General features: G+C 70.2%; 2 protein-coding genes across 4 annotated transcripts in view; one reads left to right on the top strand and one right to left on the bottom strand.

The window, feature by feature from the left end:
* The window catches only part of NFIC (nuclear factor I C), a 38,156-nt gene extending 30,652 nt beyond the window's left edge, over window positions 1-7,504 (top strand). Inside the window, exons 9-11 of one of the 3 annotated variants that reach the window (XM_075443958.1) lie at window positions 1,041-1,200; window positions 2,757-2,842; window positions 4,889-7,504. In XM_075443958.1, the coding sequence (XP_075300073.1) occupies window positions 1,041-1,200; window positions 2,757-2,842; window positions 4,889-4,906 (264 nt within the window). In that variant the 3' untranslated portion in view covers window positions 4,907-7,504. The remainder of the gene's footprint in view (window positions 1-1,040; window positions 1,201-2,756; window positions 2,843-4,888) is intronic. The other 2 variants (XM_075443959.1, XM_075443960.1) reach the window with 2 other exon arrangements.
* A 3,938-nt stretch (window positions 7,505-11,442) lies between these two features.
* Window positions 11,443-14,180, bottom strand: LOC142364512 (small integral membrane protein 24-like). Its single transcript, XM_075444117.1, has 6 exons — window positions 14,139-14,180; window positions 13,651-13,713; window positions 13,018-13,198; window positions 12,409-12,526; window positions 12,234-12,272; window positions 11,443-11,614 (listed from the first exon to the last, which is right to left on the bottom strand). The coding sequence occupies exons 1-6, from the start codon at window positions 14,178-14,180 to the stop codon at window positions 11,521-11,523; spliced, it is 537 nt and encodes a 178-aa protein (XP_075300232.1). The 3' UTR covers window positions 11,443-11,520.
* Between the last annotated feature and the right edge of the window lie 2,577 nt (window positions 14,181-16,757).

Below are 16,757 nucleotides of genomic sequence, written 5' to 3'. Positions count from 1 at the left end.
CCCAGTGCACACAGCACCCAGTGCACGCAACGCACTGCACACCCAGCACACTGTGCACCCAGCACCTCACGCACACAGCACTCAACGCACCCAGGACCCAACGCACCCAGCACCCTGTGCGCCCAGCACACCGTATACTCAGCACCCCGCACACCCAGCACCCTGCACACCCAGGACCCCACTCACCCAGCACCCCATGCACCCAACACGCTGCACACCCAGCACCCCGTGCACCCAGCACCCCACGCACTGAGCACCCCATGCACCTGGCACCTGACTCACCCAGGACCCCACTCACCCAGCACCCCGCACACCCAGGACCCAACGCACCCAGCACCCTGCACACCCAGGACATCACCCAGCACCCTGCACACCCGGCACGCTGCATACCCAGCACCCCGTGCACCCAGCACCCCGTGCACCCAGCACCCCATGCACCCACCCCCTTGGGCTCCCTTTGAGCCCGAAGCTGGGGGCCGGGGGTGGTGGCATTCCTGTGCCCCCCCTGCGCCCCACGCCCCAGCTCAGCCCCCCCAACGCAGACGGTCTCGGGGACCCCTCTGAGCGCTGCCCAGCGCCCGCCTGATGCCCCTTGCCGGTGAGGCCTGATGCCAGGGTGAGGGGCACGGCCAGCAGAGCCCGGATTCGGAGCAGCCCCCCGCCGGGCAGGGCGTGGGGAGCTGGCACGGGACCCTTGGAAGGCTGGAGCTGTACCAGCGCCGCGGGGTGCCGAGCACCCCAAAGGCCTCCTCCGCCGTGGAGAGGGGGGGCACAGCACCCCGGCTCCAGCACGCGCCGTCATGGGGCACGGCCGCCCCGCAGCCCACCCTGAACCCCCCCTTGCCCCGCCGTGATTTCCCCGTCGCCAGCGCCGACCGTTCAGGGCTGCTCTGAGACCCAACAAACTCGTGTCAGCGGCGAGGGACGCTCTGTGCCCGTGCCGGGTGGCACCAGGGGCTCGCTGGGCCGGCTGCGCCGGTGCTGCGCGTGCTTCCTAATGGCTTCTGCTGTCTCTTTTTCTGTCTGTGTTGTGTCCCCAGTTAAATGGAAGTGGTCAAGTGAAAGTGCCCAGCCACTACCTGCCCACGCAGATGCTGGCGCCGCCACCTCCCCCCGGCATGCCCCGCTTGGCCGTCTCTCCTGACACCAAACCCACCACGACCACCACGGAGGGAGGGACGACCTCACCGACGTCACCCAGTAAGCACCCCGCGGCGCCTACCCGTCTCCCCGGCCCGGGCGGCCCCCTCCTCTGGCAGCCCCCCCCCGGGGTCCCCCCGTCTCGGCGCTGCTGGGGGGGTGTTGGCGGAGGTGGCCTCCCCGCAGCCGGGGAGCGGGCGGCGGCTGGCACGCAGCGAGTTTGCTGGGTCTCAGGCAGGTCGGAGCGGGCAGGGTTTGGGCGGGCCGCTGGTCTGGCCCCCGAGTTGGGGGGCTCGTGCTGGTCCCGGGGACCGGCCCAAGCCCCGTGTCCCCCTGTGACGGCTGGGGGAGCGGAGCCGCAGCGGGGCTCCCCAAAGCCGCTGTCCTGCCCAAACCCCCCCGGCTCGGGCAGGGCTTGTGGGGGAGGCTGTTGCCTCTCCGTGCCTCAGTTTCCCCGCCGGCCAGCAGTGTGGTGACGTGGGGACCGGCCAGCGCGGGTGCGGCGCTGGCGGTGGGAGCAGCGTGCCCGGCTGCGCCGCACGGGGCTGCCGTCCTCTCTGCCTTGGGGGTCCCCGGTGCTGGGACCCCGCTCTGCTCCGGGGCTGTGAAGCGACGCGGGTGCAAGGACTGCGTGCGGGATCCCCCGAGCCCTTGGCGGGCAGCGTCGCGGGGCCTTCGTTAGCAGCGGTGGCTGACGAGCTCCTCCCCCACTGCTCCACTCGGGGGGCTTTCGTGCCTTGGCCAGGAGGACTTTGGGGCGCTGGGCCCCGGGGCCGCAGAGGGGAGGTGCTGGTGTCCCCCCCGGGCTGGCACTGGGCTGCGTGTGGCGGTGGTGGGACGCTGTGCCATCACCGCGTGCCGCGAGGGGCTTGTCCCTGTCCCCGTCCCCGTCCCCATCCCGCCGCGCCCGCGGGACACCCCGAGAGGCCGCTGCGTCCCCCCGCGCTGAGCCCTGCCCGCGGGCACCGTCCCGGGTCCGGGCGCTGCTGGGTGCCGGCCGGCGGGTGCCGAGGTGACGTGGCCTGGAGAAACGGCACCTGGAGGGTCCGTCTGGAGGGGAGAGCTCAGGTGGCGTGGCCTGGCTGGTGGCAGGGCCGTGGGGACGGGGGACACCGGCTGTCCCCAAAGGCCTGCTGGCTGCGACCCCCCGTGCCCCCCAGCAGCGCCCTGCCGCCGGCGGGGCCGAGCCGTGGGGCTGGGGGCTCCGTGGGGCCGGGGGTCCCGCTGCTGGACCCCAGCCGGGACTGGAGGTGGCAACGGGGGCCGTGGCCGAGCGGGGCCGGTGGCTCCCGTCGCAGTCACCCCGCGGCCGCTCTGCTCGGGCAGCCGCAGCGCCGGCGCGTCAGGGGAGCACCCGTCTGCGCCTGCACCCCGGACGTCTCGCCCCCCGCCCGCCGTCACCCCGACGCCGCTGCGGCAGCCATGGGCAGCACCGCCCGGGCTCGGCGTCCCTGGGCTCCGCTCGCCTGCCGCCGGGGCGCAGCCAGCGACGTCGCTGCGGGTGCCCGGGACGCCCATCCCGGCAGTGCCAGTGAGCGGGGGCACGGCTTGGCCCCGGGGGGGACGATGGCGGTGCCACCGGCAGCCCCGTTAACGAGCTCTCGTTTGTTCCCCAGCCTACTCTGCACCAGGCACGCCCCCTGCGAACCGTTCCTTCGTGGGATTAGGACCAAGGGACCCTGGGAGTATCTATCAGGCACAGGTGAGAGCGGGGACGCTGCTGGGGGGACCCTCCTGCCCTCGCCCCGGGCACCGCCGCCATGGCACCGCCGCGGGCATCGCCGGCGTGGGTGTCGCTGCCGTGGCGTCGCTGAGACCGGCATCCCCGCCGCGGCATCGCTGCCGCGGTGCTGCCGCTGTGGGCACTGCCGCCGTGGCCGTCGGCGCGATGGGCGTCAGCACTGTGGCATCAGTGCCATGGGCATCGCCACCATGGGCGTGGCCATTGCAAGCGTCGCCGTCGTCAGCGTCGCTGCCGTGGTGTTGCTGACACGGGCATCCCCGCCGCAGCATCGCTGCCGTGGCACTGCTGCAGTGGCATCGCTGCCTTGGCATCGCCACCGTGGGCATCGCCACCATGGCATCGCTGCCCTGGCACTGCCACTGCGGGCATTGCCTCCATGGCATCGCTGCCTTGGCATCGCCGCCGTGGGCACTGCTACCATGGCATTGGTGCCCTGGCATCGCCACTGTAGGCATTGCCACCATGGCCATCGCCACCATGGGCATTGCCACCATGGCATCGCTGCCCTGGCACTGGCACTGCAGGTGTTCCTGCTGTGGGCATCACTGCCTTGGCATTGCCACCATGGGCACTGCCACCATGGCATCGCTGCCTTGGCATCACCTCTGTGGACATCTCCACCTGGCGCCTCGTGCCAGGGCCGCGGGCACTGCTGGTGGCTCAGGGCCACCAAGGGTCCCCAGGGCAGAGGGAGGTCACTGCCGTGCCCGTGCCTGGCCCGTTGCCCTCCCCCTGCCAGGCTCTGGCTGTCCCCCCACAGCCGGGCTGCCTGGGTGCCCGCAGCGTCCCCGAACAAGGGGGTCCCGCTCCGGGTGGGCACGGGCACCCTGCTCTCGCCCGCCTGTGACGTAGCGTGCGCCTTTCCAGGGGCTTTGCGTTGGTCCGCGGCGGATTTTATCCGGTCGTTCGCGAGCCGGTGCCAGCGCCGTGGGCAGTGCCGCGGGGCCAGGGCAGGGGTGCCAGCGCCCTGCCTCACTTGTGACGCGAGTTGGCCGGCCTCAGCGGCTGGGGCAGGGGCAGCTCCGGGACCGGTGGGTGACGGCAGTGCGGGGGCCGCGGGACGGGCGCGTGGATGTCGCCGTGCCAGGGGCACCGCGGGGTGCTGCGCCCGCTGCGGGCGAGAACTCGGGGCGCTGAGCCGTGCCGTGGCGCTCCCAAGGGTGCTGTGCTGCGCCGTGCCAGGGTGGGACCAGCAGCTGGGACACCCAAGGGTGCCGTGCCGTCGCAGGGGGCCAGCGCTGGGGGCCTGGCTCTGACCGCAGCCCCCCGCCCCGCCTCCGTGTCCCCCGTTCTGCAGGTGGGCAGCGCGCAGTGGGGTGGGCACCCCGAGGCCTTTGGGTCCCTAACGGGGAGACCTGGGCAGCGCCGGGAGTGGGGTGCTGGGGTCCCTGCACCACCTGGTCCCCGGGGGGGGGTCGTGGCCACTCACAGCCCCAGCACCCCAGGGTCCCCGTCCCTCTGCGCCCGTGTCCGGTGACGCTGCGGGAGCAGGATGCTCTGCGGGGGGACAGTGAGGCGCGGGGGCCACGCCGTGGGGTCCCCCGTCCCCGGGAGGGGTGGCTGAGCCCCGCTGCGCTCGGGTCAGGGGTGGCGGGGCGGGGAAGGGTTAAGGGAAGCGGCGGCCCCAGCTGTCTCGTTGCCAACGGAAACCAGACATGAGGTAATCGGGGACGAACTTGAACTTGGGGCTGGGGGGGGGGAAGACAAAGGGAGGGTGGCAGGGGGCCACCCTGCAGGGTCCCCGGCCTTGCCACCCCCCTGCTCGTCCCCGAGCGGGACGCTTCGCTGGGGAGCGTCGCCTTCGCCACGGAGGTGTGGAGGGCTCGGCCAGCGAGGGGCACACGGGGGACGCCGCCGCGGAGCACTGACAAACTCAGCGCAGGAGTGGGGACGCCAGCGCCGAGCGGGGCGGCCAGGCGAGCCGGGCGGGGGGGACACGCCGAGGGGACAGAGGGGCTGCGGGCGCAGAGCACTAACGCCGGGCTCTCTCTTCTCTCCCGGCAGTCCTGGTACCTGGGATAACCGCCGCCGTGCCGCCCCTTCGCCTCCCTTCTCCTCTGCTTTAGGCACCCCCAGAGGAAAATCCCCGTTCCCGAGCACCAGGCCCAGCCTTGCGGTGACGACGGAGAGCGCGGACTCACGACGCTGACGACGACGACGACGACGACGACGACAAGCAAAACCCACACCTGAAGGAAAGCGCGAGGGAAAGGAAGAAAGAAAAGGGTCAAACTTTTTTAAAAATGAAAAAAAAAAAAACCACCAAACAACCCATCCCAAGAGGATTTTCCCCCCACCCCGGCGACCCGCCATAAAACAAAGAAACAGGAAAATAAGAAAAAAAAAAAACACTATTATTTGCCCTGTCGGCCAGCGCCGCGCTGAGACCTGACACAACTCGTGCTGGCGATGCCTCCCGGAGCGGCAGCGGGGCTGCGGCGCCAGGGCCCTGCCGGCGCTTGGATATGCAAACAGCTCCGGACTCTCCCGTTCTTGCCTCTACGTGAGTAGAAAAGATCAAACCCCCCCCCCCCACCCTGCCACCCCCCGGCCCCACGCAGACTCTGGGGGGGCCCCGGGGCCCAGGTGGGGCGCGGCGGGGTGGGGGGACAGGGGGGACACCTCCTCCTGCCGCCGGTCCCCAACGTCGGGGCGACGCGCTGCGCCGTGCCACGACTGCGCCTTGGGGATGGGCGACGCCGAGCTGTGGGTGACGCGGTGACGCGGTGGCCGGCTCAGCTTGGCACAAGCGGGTGTCACAGGAGCGGGGGCCTGGGCCATGGCACCCGCCTGGGCACGGCTGGAGACGGGCGCAGCGGCGGTGTCACCCTGATTCCCGCAGGGACACAGTGTGGGGACGCTGCCACCACCGCCCCGGTGGCACCCCGATTCCTGCGGGAACACGGCGCGGGGACGCTGCCACTGCCGCCCCGGTGGCACCCCGATTCCTGCGGGAACACGGCGCGGGGACGCTGCCACTGCCGCCCCGGTGGCACCCCGATTCCTGCGGGGACACGGTGTGGGGACGCTGCCACTGCCGCCCCGGTGGCACCCCGATTCCTGCGGGGACATGGCGCGGGGACGCTGACACCGCTGCCCCGGTGGCACCCCGATTCCTGCGGGGACACGGTGTGGGGACGCTGCCACCGCCGCCCCGGTGGCACCCCAATTCTCGTGGGGACACGGCGTGGGGACGCTGCCACCGCCGCCCCGGTGGCACCCCGATTCCCGCGTGGGCACCCGGGTTGCCGCCGTCGGGCCACGGTGCCGCTCGCCGTCCCACTGCGATGCCGTCCTCGCCCCACTGTGCCGCGGCCCCCGTGTCCCCCCGTGTGTCCCCCCGCGTGTCCCCGCGCCGGGGTCCCGCGGGGCCGGGGGGGGCGGCGCGGGGGGGCTCTGCGTGCCTGTGGCCGGGTGGGTGGCGAGAGGGGGGTGCGCTCGTGTTGCACATTTTGTAGGAAATGCACTTTTTAAGAGGGAATCGTCAAAAAGAAAAAAAAAAAGAAGAAAAGAAAAAAAGAAATCACAAAAAAGGAGGAGGAAGAGGAGGAGGAGGAGGAGAGGAAGAGGAGCCCCCGGCACTGGCTTGCCGGGGCGGCTGGTTTGGGGTTTTTTGGGGTTTTTTTTTTTGGATGCAAAAGGATGGAGAGAAGGCGCCCGCGGAGCGGCCCGGCCCCCCCGGCCCCGCACAAGTGCCTGAACCGCGGCGGGGAGGGGGCCCGGCCCCCCCCAGGACCCCCGGCGGGGGGAGCCCCCCGGGCAGCCCCGTCCCCCGCGATCGCGGCGCGGCCGGGGCCGCGGGACGTGGCAGTGCCTTAGGGGGGGGCCCAGCGGCGGCCGGGAGGAGGAGGAGGAGGAGGAGGGCGGGGGGACGAAGGCACCCGGCGGCCCCAGCGAGACGCCGGCAGCCACGGAGGAGACTGGTCCCACGCGTGGCCCCCCCCCCCGGGACCCCCGCCCCAGGGGACCCCCCACGGGTGACGACGGGGAGCAGCCGCTGCGGGACGTCCGGGAGCGGGGGACCACCGCCGCCCCCCCCCTCCCCGGCACCCAGAGCCCCCCGGGACCACCGGCACCGCCTCCCGCGTCCCACCGACCCCCCCGCCCCCCCCCCCCCCCGGGACGGGGCAGCGGGGCCCGATCCTGCCCGCCGGGGAAAGGGCTGACGCAGGGGAGCCCAGGGACAGAAAATAATCAAAAAGGCCAAGAAAAGGAGGAAAACTCACGGAAAACAAAAAAATTAAAAGGCCGAGAAAAGGAGCAAAACCCACGGAAAAAAAAAATATAAAGGCAAATCAAAGGAGAAAAACCCACGGAAAAAAAAAATAAATGGATGAGAAAAGGAGCAAAACCCATGGAAAAAAATATAAAGGACAAGAAAAGGAGAAAAAAAAAACACGGAAAAAAAAAACTAAAATGACATGAAAAGGAGCAAAACCCACGGAAAAAAAAAAAATATAAAGGACAAGAAAAGGAGAAAAACCCACAAAAAAAAAAAAAAAAGAATAAAAAAACCCAACAAAAAAGCGCTTGGCGGAGAGGGAAACCTGTTTTTTTTTTAAGACCTGAGAAAAGAAACACATAAAGAAAAAAAAAAGAAAAAGACAAAAAAAAACTAAAGACAAATAAAGTGCATGGTGCTTCGACAGGGTCTGGTGACCTGGCTCGCCCAGCCGCGCTGCTGACGCTGTGCATGGCCGACTGTAGTAACCGGCTCTCCCTTCCCCTCAGCAAGAGAGATAAAAAAAAAAAAGACGAGAAAAAAAACCAAAAAAAAACAAACAAAAAAATCTCTAGAAAAGGAAAAAAAAAAAGCCGTAAAAAGGAAAAAAACCGCAAGAAGAAAAAAAAAATATGCCATGTTTTCCTAATTTGCACGAAGTTTTCTACCACATGATGTGCCTTGGCCCCGGGCAGCGCGGGGGTCCCGCACCCGGGGGGCCGGGGGGGCCGCGGCGGCCGCCCCCCCCCGCCCCCTGCATGGCTTCTGCGCGGCCGGAAAAAAGTCCCTTTTCTCTCTCGTATTATTATTATTATTATTATTATTGTTATTATTGTTTTTTAACCGATTTTCTCCCTCGGAAACGTCTTCCAGTTGGTCACCGCTGCACCCTCTGCGCCAACGCACCGGAATATGCAATAGCCGCTCGGGGGGGCCGGGGGGGCCGGGGGGGGCGGCGACCCCCTGGCTGTGCCTCTCGGGGCGGGGGGGGGGTATTTTCCTTCCCTTTTGGGGGGGTTCTTTTGTTTTTCTGCTTGCAGCAACCAAAGGCAGTGAGGGGGGAGGCGGCAGGGACCCCCTCCCCCCGGGTCAGAGACTCCCCCTCCGGGTCAGAGACCCCCCCTCCCCGGGTCAGAGACCCCCCCCAGGTCAGAGACACCTCCCCGGGTCAGAGACCACCCCCCAGGTCAGAGCCCCCCGCCAGTGCTCGGGGGGACCCAGGCGTCCGGGCACAGCAGGGTGGACGAGGATGTGGTCGGGGTCCCCGCGGGAAGGACGGGGCTGGAGACCCCCATGGCTGACCCCCTGACGGGGGGGGCCACAGCATCCCCCCCCAGCCCTTGGGGGACCCCCCCCGTGTTTCACTGGCTCTCGGGGGGGCGCAGGGCCGGGGGGGGCTGAGCCCAGCTGCTGTCGTGACAGGAGTGGGACCGTGTGAATGTAGCTGTGCCCCCCGCCCAGGGCCGCTGTCGGGGGGGGGGGGTCGCAGCCCCCTCCCCACCGCCGTCCCCCTCGGCTTCATCTCCGGGGTCCCGACACCCCCCAAAAATCCAGACTTTGCCTTAAAACCCAAGGGTCCTGCCGGCCGAGAGCCCCCCCCCCGCGGCCCCTCCCGGCTGAGCACCGACGCGGTCGTGACACCGATTGGGGGGGGGGGGGGGGGGGCCCGCGCTGCGCGAGGAGGAAACGTCGTCGTCCAACGGGATTTTTTAATTTTTTAAAAATTTTTTTTGGTGTCCGAAAGTATTGGGGGGGGGGGTGTCTCGCCCCCCGGCGCGGTTTGGGGGGGTCCCACGGGGCGGCGGGGGGGGGCTCATCCCGGGGAGACTCCCCTTTATGCAAGGCGCAGGATTGATCTCTGCAAGGGCAATGCAAGGCGGGGGGGGCGGGGGGGCGGCTGCACGAAGAGAGCGGGGAAAAAAAAGGAGAGAAAATTGGGGGAAAAAAGAGAAAAAAAGAAAAAGGGTTTGAGAGGGCTTTGAGGCCGGAGGAGGAGCCGCTCCGGGCAAAACGGGAACGAAAAGCGGATTTCAAACAGCGTTTCTCGGCGGTGAGCGGCGGCGGGGGGGGCGCGGGGGGGCGAGGGGCGCTGGCGCCCCTCGGGCCTGGGCCCCCTCCCCCGGCAGCCCCGGCCCCGCGGGGGCACCGACCGGGCTGGGTGGGTGCACCCCCCCCTCCCTTTGCTGCCTCCTCCCCCCCCCCCCCCGGGGCCCGCAGCCCCCCCAGAACCCGCCCTCGGCAAGAAAAGCACCTTAAACCATTGTTAAAAACAAGGCAAAAAAGACTCAGCTCGACGCCCCCCCCGCCCGGAGGGGACAGCGGGGGGGGGGTCGGGGGCTTCCCCTGGGGGTCCGGGCCCCTCCACCGCCCACCCCCCCGCCCCGGGGTCTTTGCACTGCGCCCCCGACCCCCGCGCCCCCCGCTCTGCCCAAAGGGAATATGCAAACTGCCCCGGGGGGGGGGCACCGGGGCGGGGGGGCTCCGGGGCCGGGGGGCCGACCACTAATGTTTATTCTTTTTATTTTTGGTTCTTAATCGTTCTCCCTTCTTTTTTATGAACACCCCCCCCCCCCGCGGCTTCGGGCTCGGTGGCCGCAAAGCGGGGGGGGGGAAGGGGGGGGGGGGCATCCCTGGGGATGCTCCGGGGGGGCTCGGGGGGGCCTCTGGACAATCACCGCGCCCGGGGCTCCCGCGGGGTTCGCTGCCCTGCGGCCCCCCCCCGGGGTCTGGCTGCGGCCGGGGGGGTCCCAATCCCGCACGGATCCGGATCCCCCGCACGGCACGGGCTGCGGGGGGCTGCGGGGGGGCCCGCGCGCAGTTAAGGTACTTTAAACCGCAAAGGATATATATATATAAAAATATATATATATGAGCCCTGTCTCTGGGTGTACGTCTCGTTGCTCGGTGGCTCCGTTCTTTCTGCTCGGGTGGGGTTTTTTTGTACTGAGTTTGGAATTGTTGCTTTCTGTGTCCCCCCCCCCCCCGCAACGGCACCCCTGGGGGCCCCCCGCCCCCGCAGCAGCACCCCTGGGTGTGTGTGTGTCCCCCGATGGCACCCGTGACCCCCCCCCCCCACCCGCCGCGGGTGCCCCGCGCGATGTCTGCGGGAGCGGAGGTGGACGGGGGGGGCGGGGGGGTGGGGGGCGACACGGGACACCCCACCCCCCCCTCCGGGCAAAGAGCGGCCAAAGCCCCCCAGAGGGGCCGCGGGGGGGGCAGCCCCTCCGGTGTCCCCCCCTCACCCCAGCCCCCCCGCCGGGTGCTCCCGCTTCCCACAGCCGTGACGCACCGGGGCCGCGAGCCGGGGCGACCCCCGGCCGTGCCCCCCCCCCCCGCTCGCCCCCTGGTCCGCCCGCTATCGCGATTATCCCGCTGTACGCAGCCTCCTGCAGCCACTGCCCGGGCTACGGACCGGGGGGGCGGGGGGGGCTTTTTTTTTTTTTCGGTTCTTTTGTTTTGTTTTGGGTTTTTTTTTCTGTTGGGTTTTTTTTTTTGGTGGTTCCCCCCCTCCCCTATGCAAAAAAGAGAAAAAGAGACAAAAAAGAAGAAAAAAAAAAAAAAAAAAAACAAAAAACTGACACACACACACTAAAAAAAATTTAAAAAAGAAAAGAAAAAAAAGACAAAAAAAAAAATGTATAAAAAATTAACAAGCTATGCTTCAACTCCAGCCTGCCTCCGCCCGTCCTTCGCTGCCGGGGAAACTGAGGCACGGCCGGGGGGGACTGGGGGGCACTGGGGGCACTGGAGCAGAGCTGCTGCGGGCAGTGGGTGCCCCCGGCCCGGGGTGGGGGGGCAGCACCGGGGGACCCGTGGGGAGAGGCACACCGGGGGGCAGCCGCGGGCTCACGGGGGACGCACGCGTCGGCCGCCTCCGCTGCGTCGAGGCCTCGGCCGTGTGACATCGGCACCGCACGCACGTGACGTCGTGGCCTCGCCTGGGTGACATCGTCGCCCTCACACGTGTGACATCGCTGGCCCCCCGCAGTGTCCCCATCCCCAGAGCTGCGCGGGCCGGCCGGGGGGGACAGGACTGACCCTGCTCCCCCAGAACCCCCGCCATGGGGAGGACACCGGGGTCGGGGGGCAGCGGCAGGGCCGGACGCCGTCCCCCAGGTCGCTGAGGCCCCGCGGCCCATCGCACGCCGCGACCCCGCCATTGTCCCTGCCCTGGTGGCACCCAGGGGTGTCCCCGCACCCGGGGGCCGCGGGACAGCCCCGTCCCCAGCACGGTGACACCAGACGCATGACACTAGGGCAGGCTGGGACATTTACTGGGGTGTTGGGGTACAGGAGGGGACCCTCGCTGCGGGCAAAATCCATCACAGATCGCGCCCCGCGGATGGGCTGAGGGCGCGGTGCCCGCCCGGGGGTCCCAGGGCTGGCAGCGGGCGGGCAGGGGACAGCCACCACCTCACAGCGCCGTGGTCTTGCCCTGCTCCTCGCTGTCGCTCTCCCGGTCGCTGTCCCACTCGGCCGCCGGGTTGGCGTGGCCGGCGTGCTCCAGGCTGCCGGGGGGAGAGGTGTGAGCCGGGCACGGCCCCCCGCGCCGCGCACCCTGGCCCGCGCACCACGGCTGTCACCGCCGCCTTCGGCCGGGCCAAGGGTGCGCTGGGCCCCACGCGGCACCGCCGAGCCGTGGACGGCACCACCGAGTCATGGGTGGCACCGCTGAGCTGTGGATGGCGTGACGGACCACGCATGGCACTGCCACACCACATGTGGCACCTCCAAGCCATGCATGACATGATGGAGCACGTGCGGCACCGCCACACCAAACATGGCACCACCAAGCCATGCATGGCACAATGGACCACGTGCAGCACGCCACACCCCATGCGGCACCACCGAGCCATGGATGGCATGATGGACCACAGATGGCACCATCACACTGCACATGGCACCTCCAAGCCACGGATGGCACGATGGACCATGCATGGTGTTACCAAGCCGTGTGTGGCACGATGGACCATGCGCAGCACCGTCACACCACACATGGCACCTCCAAGCCATGGATGGCACGATGGACCACACGCGGCATCACCAAGCCATGCATGGCCCCGGCAGCCCGCGGGCCGTCCCCAGGGGAACCGAGGCGGGAGCGGTGGGCGCCGCGGGCCGTGGTACCTGTCAGCGCCCGGGGTCTCCTGGAGCCGGCCCTGCTTCCTGCGAGGGAGAGGAGCGCTGAGCGGTGCCCGGGGACGGCCCCGTCCCCACCCCGCAGCACCTTGCGCCCGGCCTCGGGCACAGCCGGACCCGCAAGCCGAGGCGGGTGCTGGTGCGACCCCTCCGCGCCGGTCACCTGCCCATCCTGATCTGCCAGAGCCGGTTGGCGAGCAGGAGCACGAAGACGATGAAGAGGAAGACGACGATGGCCGTGAGGCCGACGAGCCAGGGCTGCAGGACCTTGGGGCTGGTGCCTGCACCGCAGGGAAACGGGGACAGGGACAGGGACAGGGATGGGGACAGGGATGGGATGAGGATGGGGCAGGGATGGGATGAGGGCAGGATGGGGATGGGATGAAGATGGGGGCAGGGATGGAGACGGGGTGGGGATGGGGACAAGGATGGGGACAGAGATGGGAACAAGCGTGGGGATGGCTTCAGGGGAGCCCCACCCCGTGGCACAGGGTCCCCACTGTGCCGAGCCCAGCACCAGGGGACACCAGGGGACATCAGCAGGCCTTCACAGCCACCCCCTCCCCACCGTCCCTCGGGTGCTGTGGAAGCCACCCCAGGCACAGCCAACCCGTCCCCAGGAGAGCGTGGGGGCACCTGGCACGGGGGGGACGCTGGGGACAGCAGGCAAGTGCCCCCAGATCTTTCCTCTCTGCCCCCAGTTGGTTGCTACCGGGGCACTGGGGCAGACTGGTCCTACCGGGAAGGTGCGGGGGGCCACGGGGGCACCTACCGGCCTGTCCCCGGGCCGTGGTGGCGAGGACGAGCAGGACCAGGAGCGAGAGGGGCTGCGGGACCCTCGGCATGTCTGGGCGCAGGCTGGCGGGCGCTGGGCACCCCGCGCTGGGCTCCTGTGCCACGCGGCTGCCGGGCTGCGTGCGGGCGCGTCCTCTGCCCCCGGGGCCGACGGGCGGCTGCAGTTGGGCTCCGGAGGACAAGGGCCACCAAGCGCCAGGGCAACGCGGCTCCCGCAGCCCTGGGAGGTGGCACCTCTGCCCCAGCGCCCGGCGGGCATCGCCTGGGGCGGGGGGACCCTGCTGCTGTGACCCCCCCCGGGGGGGGTGGGGAGGGCTGGGAGGGACAGACGGACGGGTGGGTGGGTGCGTGGGTGCTTGGAGGGACAGACGGGAGGGTGGGCGGGAGGAGAGAGGGACGGACGGACGGACGGATGGACGGACGGACGGACGGGTGGGAGGAAGGACAGACGGCTGGGCAGCTGTGCGGAGCAGTGCCCACCCCGCCTGCTGCCCCATCCCAGCCTCCCCCCGCCCCAGGGCCGGGGCAGATTCTGGCCGCGGTCCCAGCGCCCCGGACACGGCAGCACAGGGAGGGGTGGGCAGTGTGCCAGGCCCCTCCCCCACCCCACCCGACGGCCGGTGCCAGCGGGACCCCACCACGTGCCCAGGGCGTGCCCGGGTGCCGCGAAGAGCTGAACGTTAACAGCGTTCTGCACGCCCCACAGCCCCCACCCGCCGGGGCACTGGGGAAACTGAGGCACGGGATGGTGGCGGCGCCACGGGGATCCACCCTGGGCTTCGGCAGGGCCACCCTGCCGGCGGTGACTCCCCGAGGGGCGACGGAGCCTGGGGACAGGGGGACGGGGCTGGGGGTGTCCCCCCCAGCCTGGGCGGAAGGCAGGGGGCGGGGGTCTGCCTGATGCGGCCGCCATCCCCAGTGCCCCCTCCCGAGAGCTCTGTCCCCCAGGACTGGCTTCGGGGGCAGCTGTGGGTGTGGGAGGGGGCACGGCCTGGCAGCGACGGGGCATGGGGGGGGGGAGGCGGGTGAAACCCCGCCTCAGCGCGCAGCTCTCCGTCCGTCCGTCCATCCGTCCATCCGTCCGTCCCCGCGCGTCACAGCCCCGCTGACGTCAGCCTCCCCGCAGGCGCCTGCGGCCATGTTTCCCCGTGCCCCCCGCGCCCACGTGCGTCTGTTCCCACGCCCGGGGTGCCGCAGCCCCCCCACGCCAGGGTTCGCACCCCCAACCTTTACCCACCCCCGTGTGTCCACACACGTGCCCTCGCGTGTCCCTCCCCGCACGCCCACGCCTGACACAGCTCGAGGGACGCTGCCACCCCCCCGCGCCCGCGCCTGGCCGAGGGGCGAGCGCCCGGGGCTGGGGGACGCTGCTTTATTGGGGGGCGGCGATGGCAGCGCCCAGGCAGGCGCGGGGGGCCGCGTGCCAGCACCGAGCCGGGGGCCGTGCTGGGACCCGAGGGCCGGGCAGGGCTGGGGGGTCCCGCGGTGGCACGGGGGTCCCCTGGCCCTAGAAGAACGTCTTCTTGGGGGAGTGGGCGAAGGAGATGGAGCTGCGCGGGGCGGGGGTCAGCAGCCCCAGCGGGACGGCCATGCCGGGCAGGGTGCCGGCGCCTTCGCCCTCCGGCCTCCCCGCTGCCAGCTCCCCGTCCTCCTCCGGCCACGCCACCTCCAGCGCCGTCCCCTCGGCCATCACCGCCTTCTCCTCCTCCGGCTTGGGCCCGAACGCCCAGTCTGCGGGGGCAGAGACGGAGCCGTCAGCAGCCCGGCCCCGGCCCTGGGGACCCCCTTGCCCCCCGCCCAGCCCCATCCGGAGCCCCGCGCCGGGCAGCGCTCACCGGCGAAGTCGTGCACCAGGTCCTTGATGAGGTGGCCGACGATGGCGTACGCCACCGCCAGCACCAGCGTGGCCGCCATCACCAGGTAGAGGACGTAGCGCGGCAGGCGGATGCTGTCCAGGGCGGGGGGCTTGTAGTCCACGTACAGCACCCCATCCTCCTCGGGAGGGGCCTGCAGCAAGCGCCGCGACCCCCACGCCACCCCCCCGGCGCTGGGGAGCAGGGGGTCCCCCGGCAGGGCCATCGCCCGCTGCCCCCGCACCCCAGCCCCCGGCCACCGAAGCCTCTGCCGCGCGGGGGGCCGCAGGGGAGCCGTGGCATCGGGGGCCACCAGCACCCTCGGGGAGGGGACGGCGGGGTCCCCGCGCCCGGTGGCAGCGCCGCTCGCCCTCCGCGCGACAGGGAGCCGCTCACCCGCTGCCGCCAAGGACAGAGCGCCCACAGAAGGAGCTTAGCGGCGGCTAATCCCGGCACAGCCCCGGTGGGCCCAGCCCGGGGGTGACCGGCACGCCCCGACATGGCTCCGGGACCCCAAAATCCGCCCCTCTGGCAGCACCACAGGGAACTCCTGGGTGGACAGGGAAGCGTCTGCAGCTGGGGAACCCCAAAGGCAGGGGGGAGCAGGGGCACCCCCAGGCCTCCCCCTCCCTCCCCTGAGCTCGGTTAAATCCCTCGGCGGCCCCGGATCCCCCGAGCAGATGGCGGGAGACACCGGCACCTGCCGAGCTGGGAGGCGATGGGCAGAGGGCTGGGTGCTCCCATGAGCCCCCTTTGCCCCACAGAGTCCGGCCGCAGAGCCGCAGCCCAGGGCGAGCAGAGCTGCGCGCTGGCGGCTGCGTGCGGCACGCCGCTGCCCAGTGTCGCGGCTCCGGCGAGGAGCAGGGTCCAGGCCTGGCAGCGATCCCTCCGTGCCAGGAGGGTGCAGGGCTCGGCCCGGAGCAGCAGCAGCCGTGAAAAAACCCCCAAGGCCTTCGCAGGTTGGCTTGGCCAGGGAGGGATGCAGGCGCCCGCAGGGTTCGGTGCCAAGTCCGGGCTCGGCGCCCGGGCCCTCCTCCACCCCGGCACCCGTCCCGGCTCTGCTGCACCCAGGTTGCCCGTGGCCAGATCCCGGCCACAAAAATGCCAGCTTCGTTCCAGTTTGTGCGTCTGGGGGAGTGGAGGCGAGCGCTGGCGCGGGGAGGTCTGGATCCAACCCTGCCCAGTCCGAGCGAGAGGTGGGAGAACAGCGGAGCAGCCGGGGCCATCCGTGGGGACAAACGCTGGGACGCGCCGGCAGCGCGCCGCAGCCCGAAGCCCGCGCGCCCAGGTCGCGGCGGCAGCGGCAGCTGCCTTCCAGCGGTAACGCGGCGGGGGGAAGCGGGGTGCAGAGACACGCCAAGGCTTGGGGGTGCCGGCTGGGTGCTGCCCATCGCCCGGAGGATGAGGGAAGGGGGGCGAGGAGCCCCGCAGCCGCCGCGGGCGTGAAACCACCCAGCGCCGAGGAGCAGCGGCTCGGCGGCCTCCTCGCCGTCGTCATCCCCATCCACAGCACGCGGCCGGACTTCCGGGCTGTGCAGACACCCAAACTGGTCACGCCTCCAATCAACCCCCCTTCCACGGCATCCTGAACTGGGCCAGACTGGGCCGTGGCGGGGGCTCCCGCCCCAGCTGCACCCCCAGGCCCCGGGGACGCCGCGCTGGGCACAGCCACGGCCTGAGAGACGAAGAGCGTTGAGCCGGGAGCGGCTCGGGGAGAAGCCCCGGCTGCAGGACACCAATCTCGATGGCGCGGTGGGACCCCACTGGCAGCACCACGGGGGTCAGGGGGCACCCCATGGGCGACACATGCCCTCCCCCCGAGGCCTGCTAGGGCTGTGGGGTGGGGGGGTCACCCCACACCATG

The sequence above is a fragment of the Opisthocomus hoazin genome, chromosome 27 (genome assembly GCF_030867145.1).
Source record: "Opisthocomus hoazin isolate bOpiHoa1 chromosome 27, bOpiHoa1.hap1, whole genome shotgun sequence".
Taxonomy (NCBI): domain Eukaryota; kingdom Metazoa; phylum Chordata; class Aves; order Opisthocomiformes; family Opisthocomidae; genus Opisthocomus; species Opisthocomus hoazin.
Note: the sequence above shows the minus strand (reverse complement) of the source record. Positions and strands in the feature narration are given on the sequence as shown.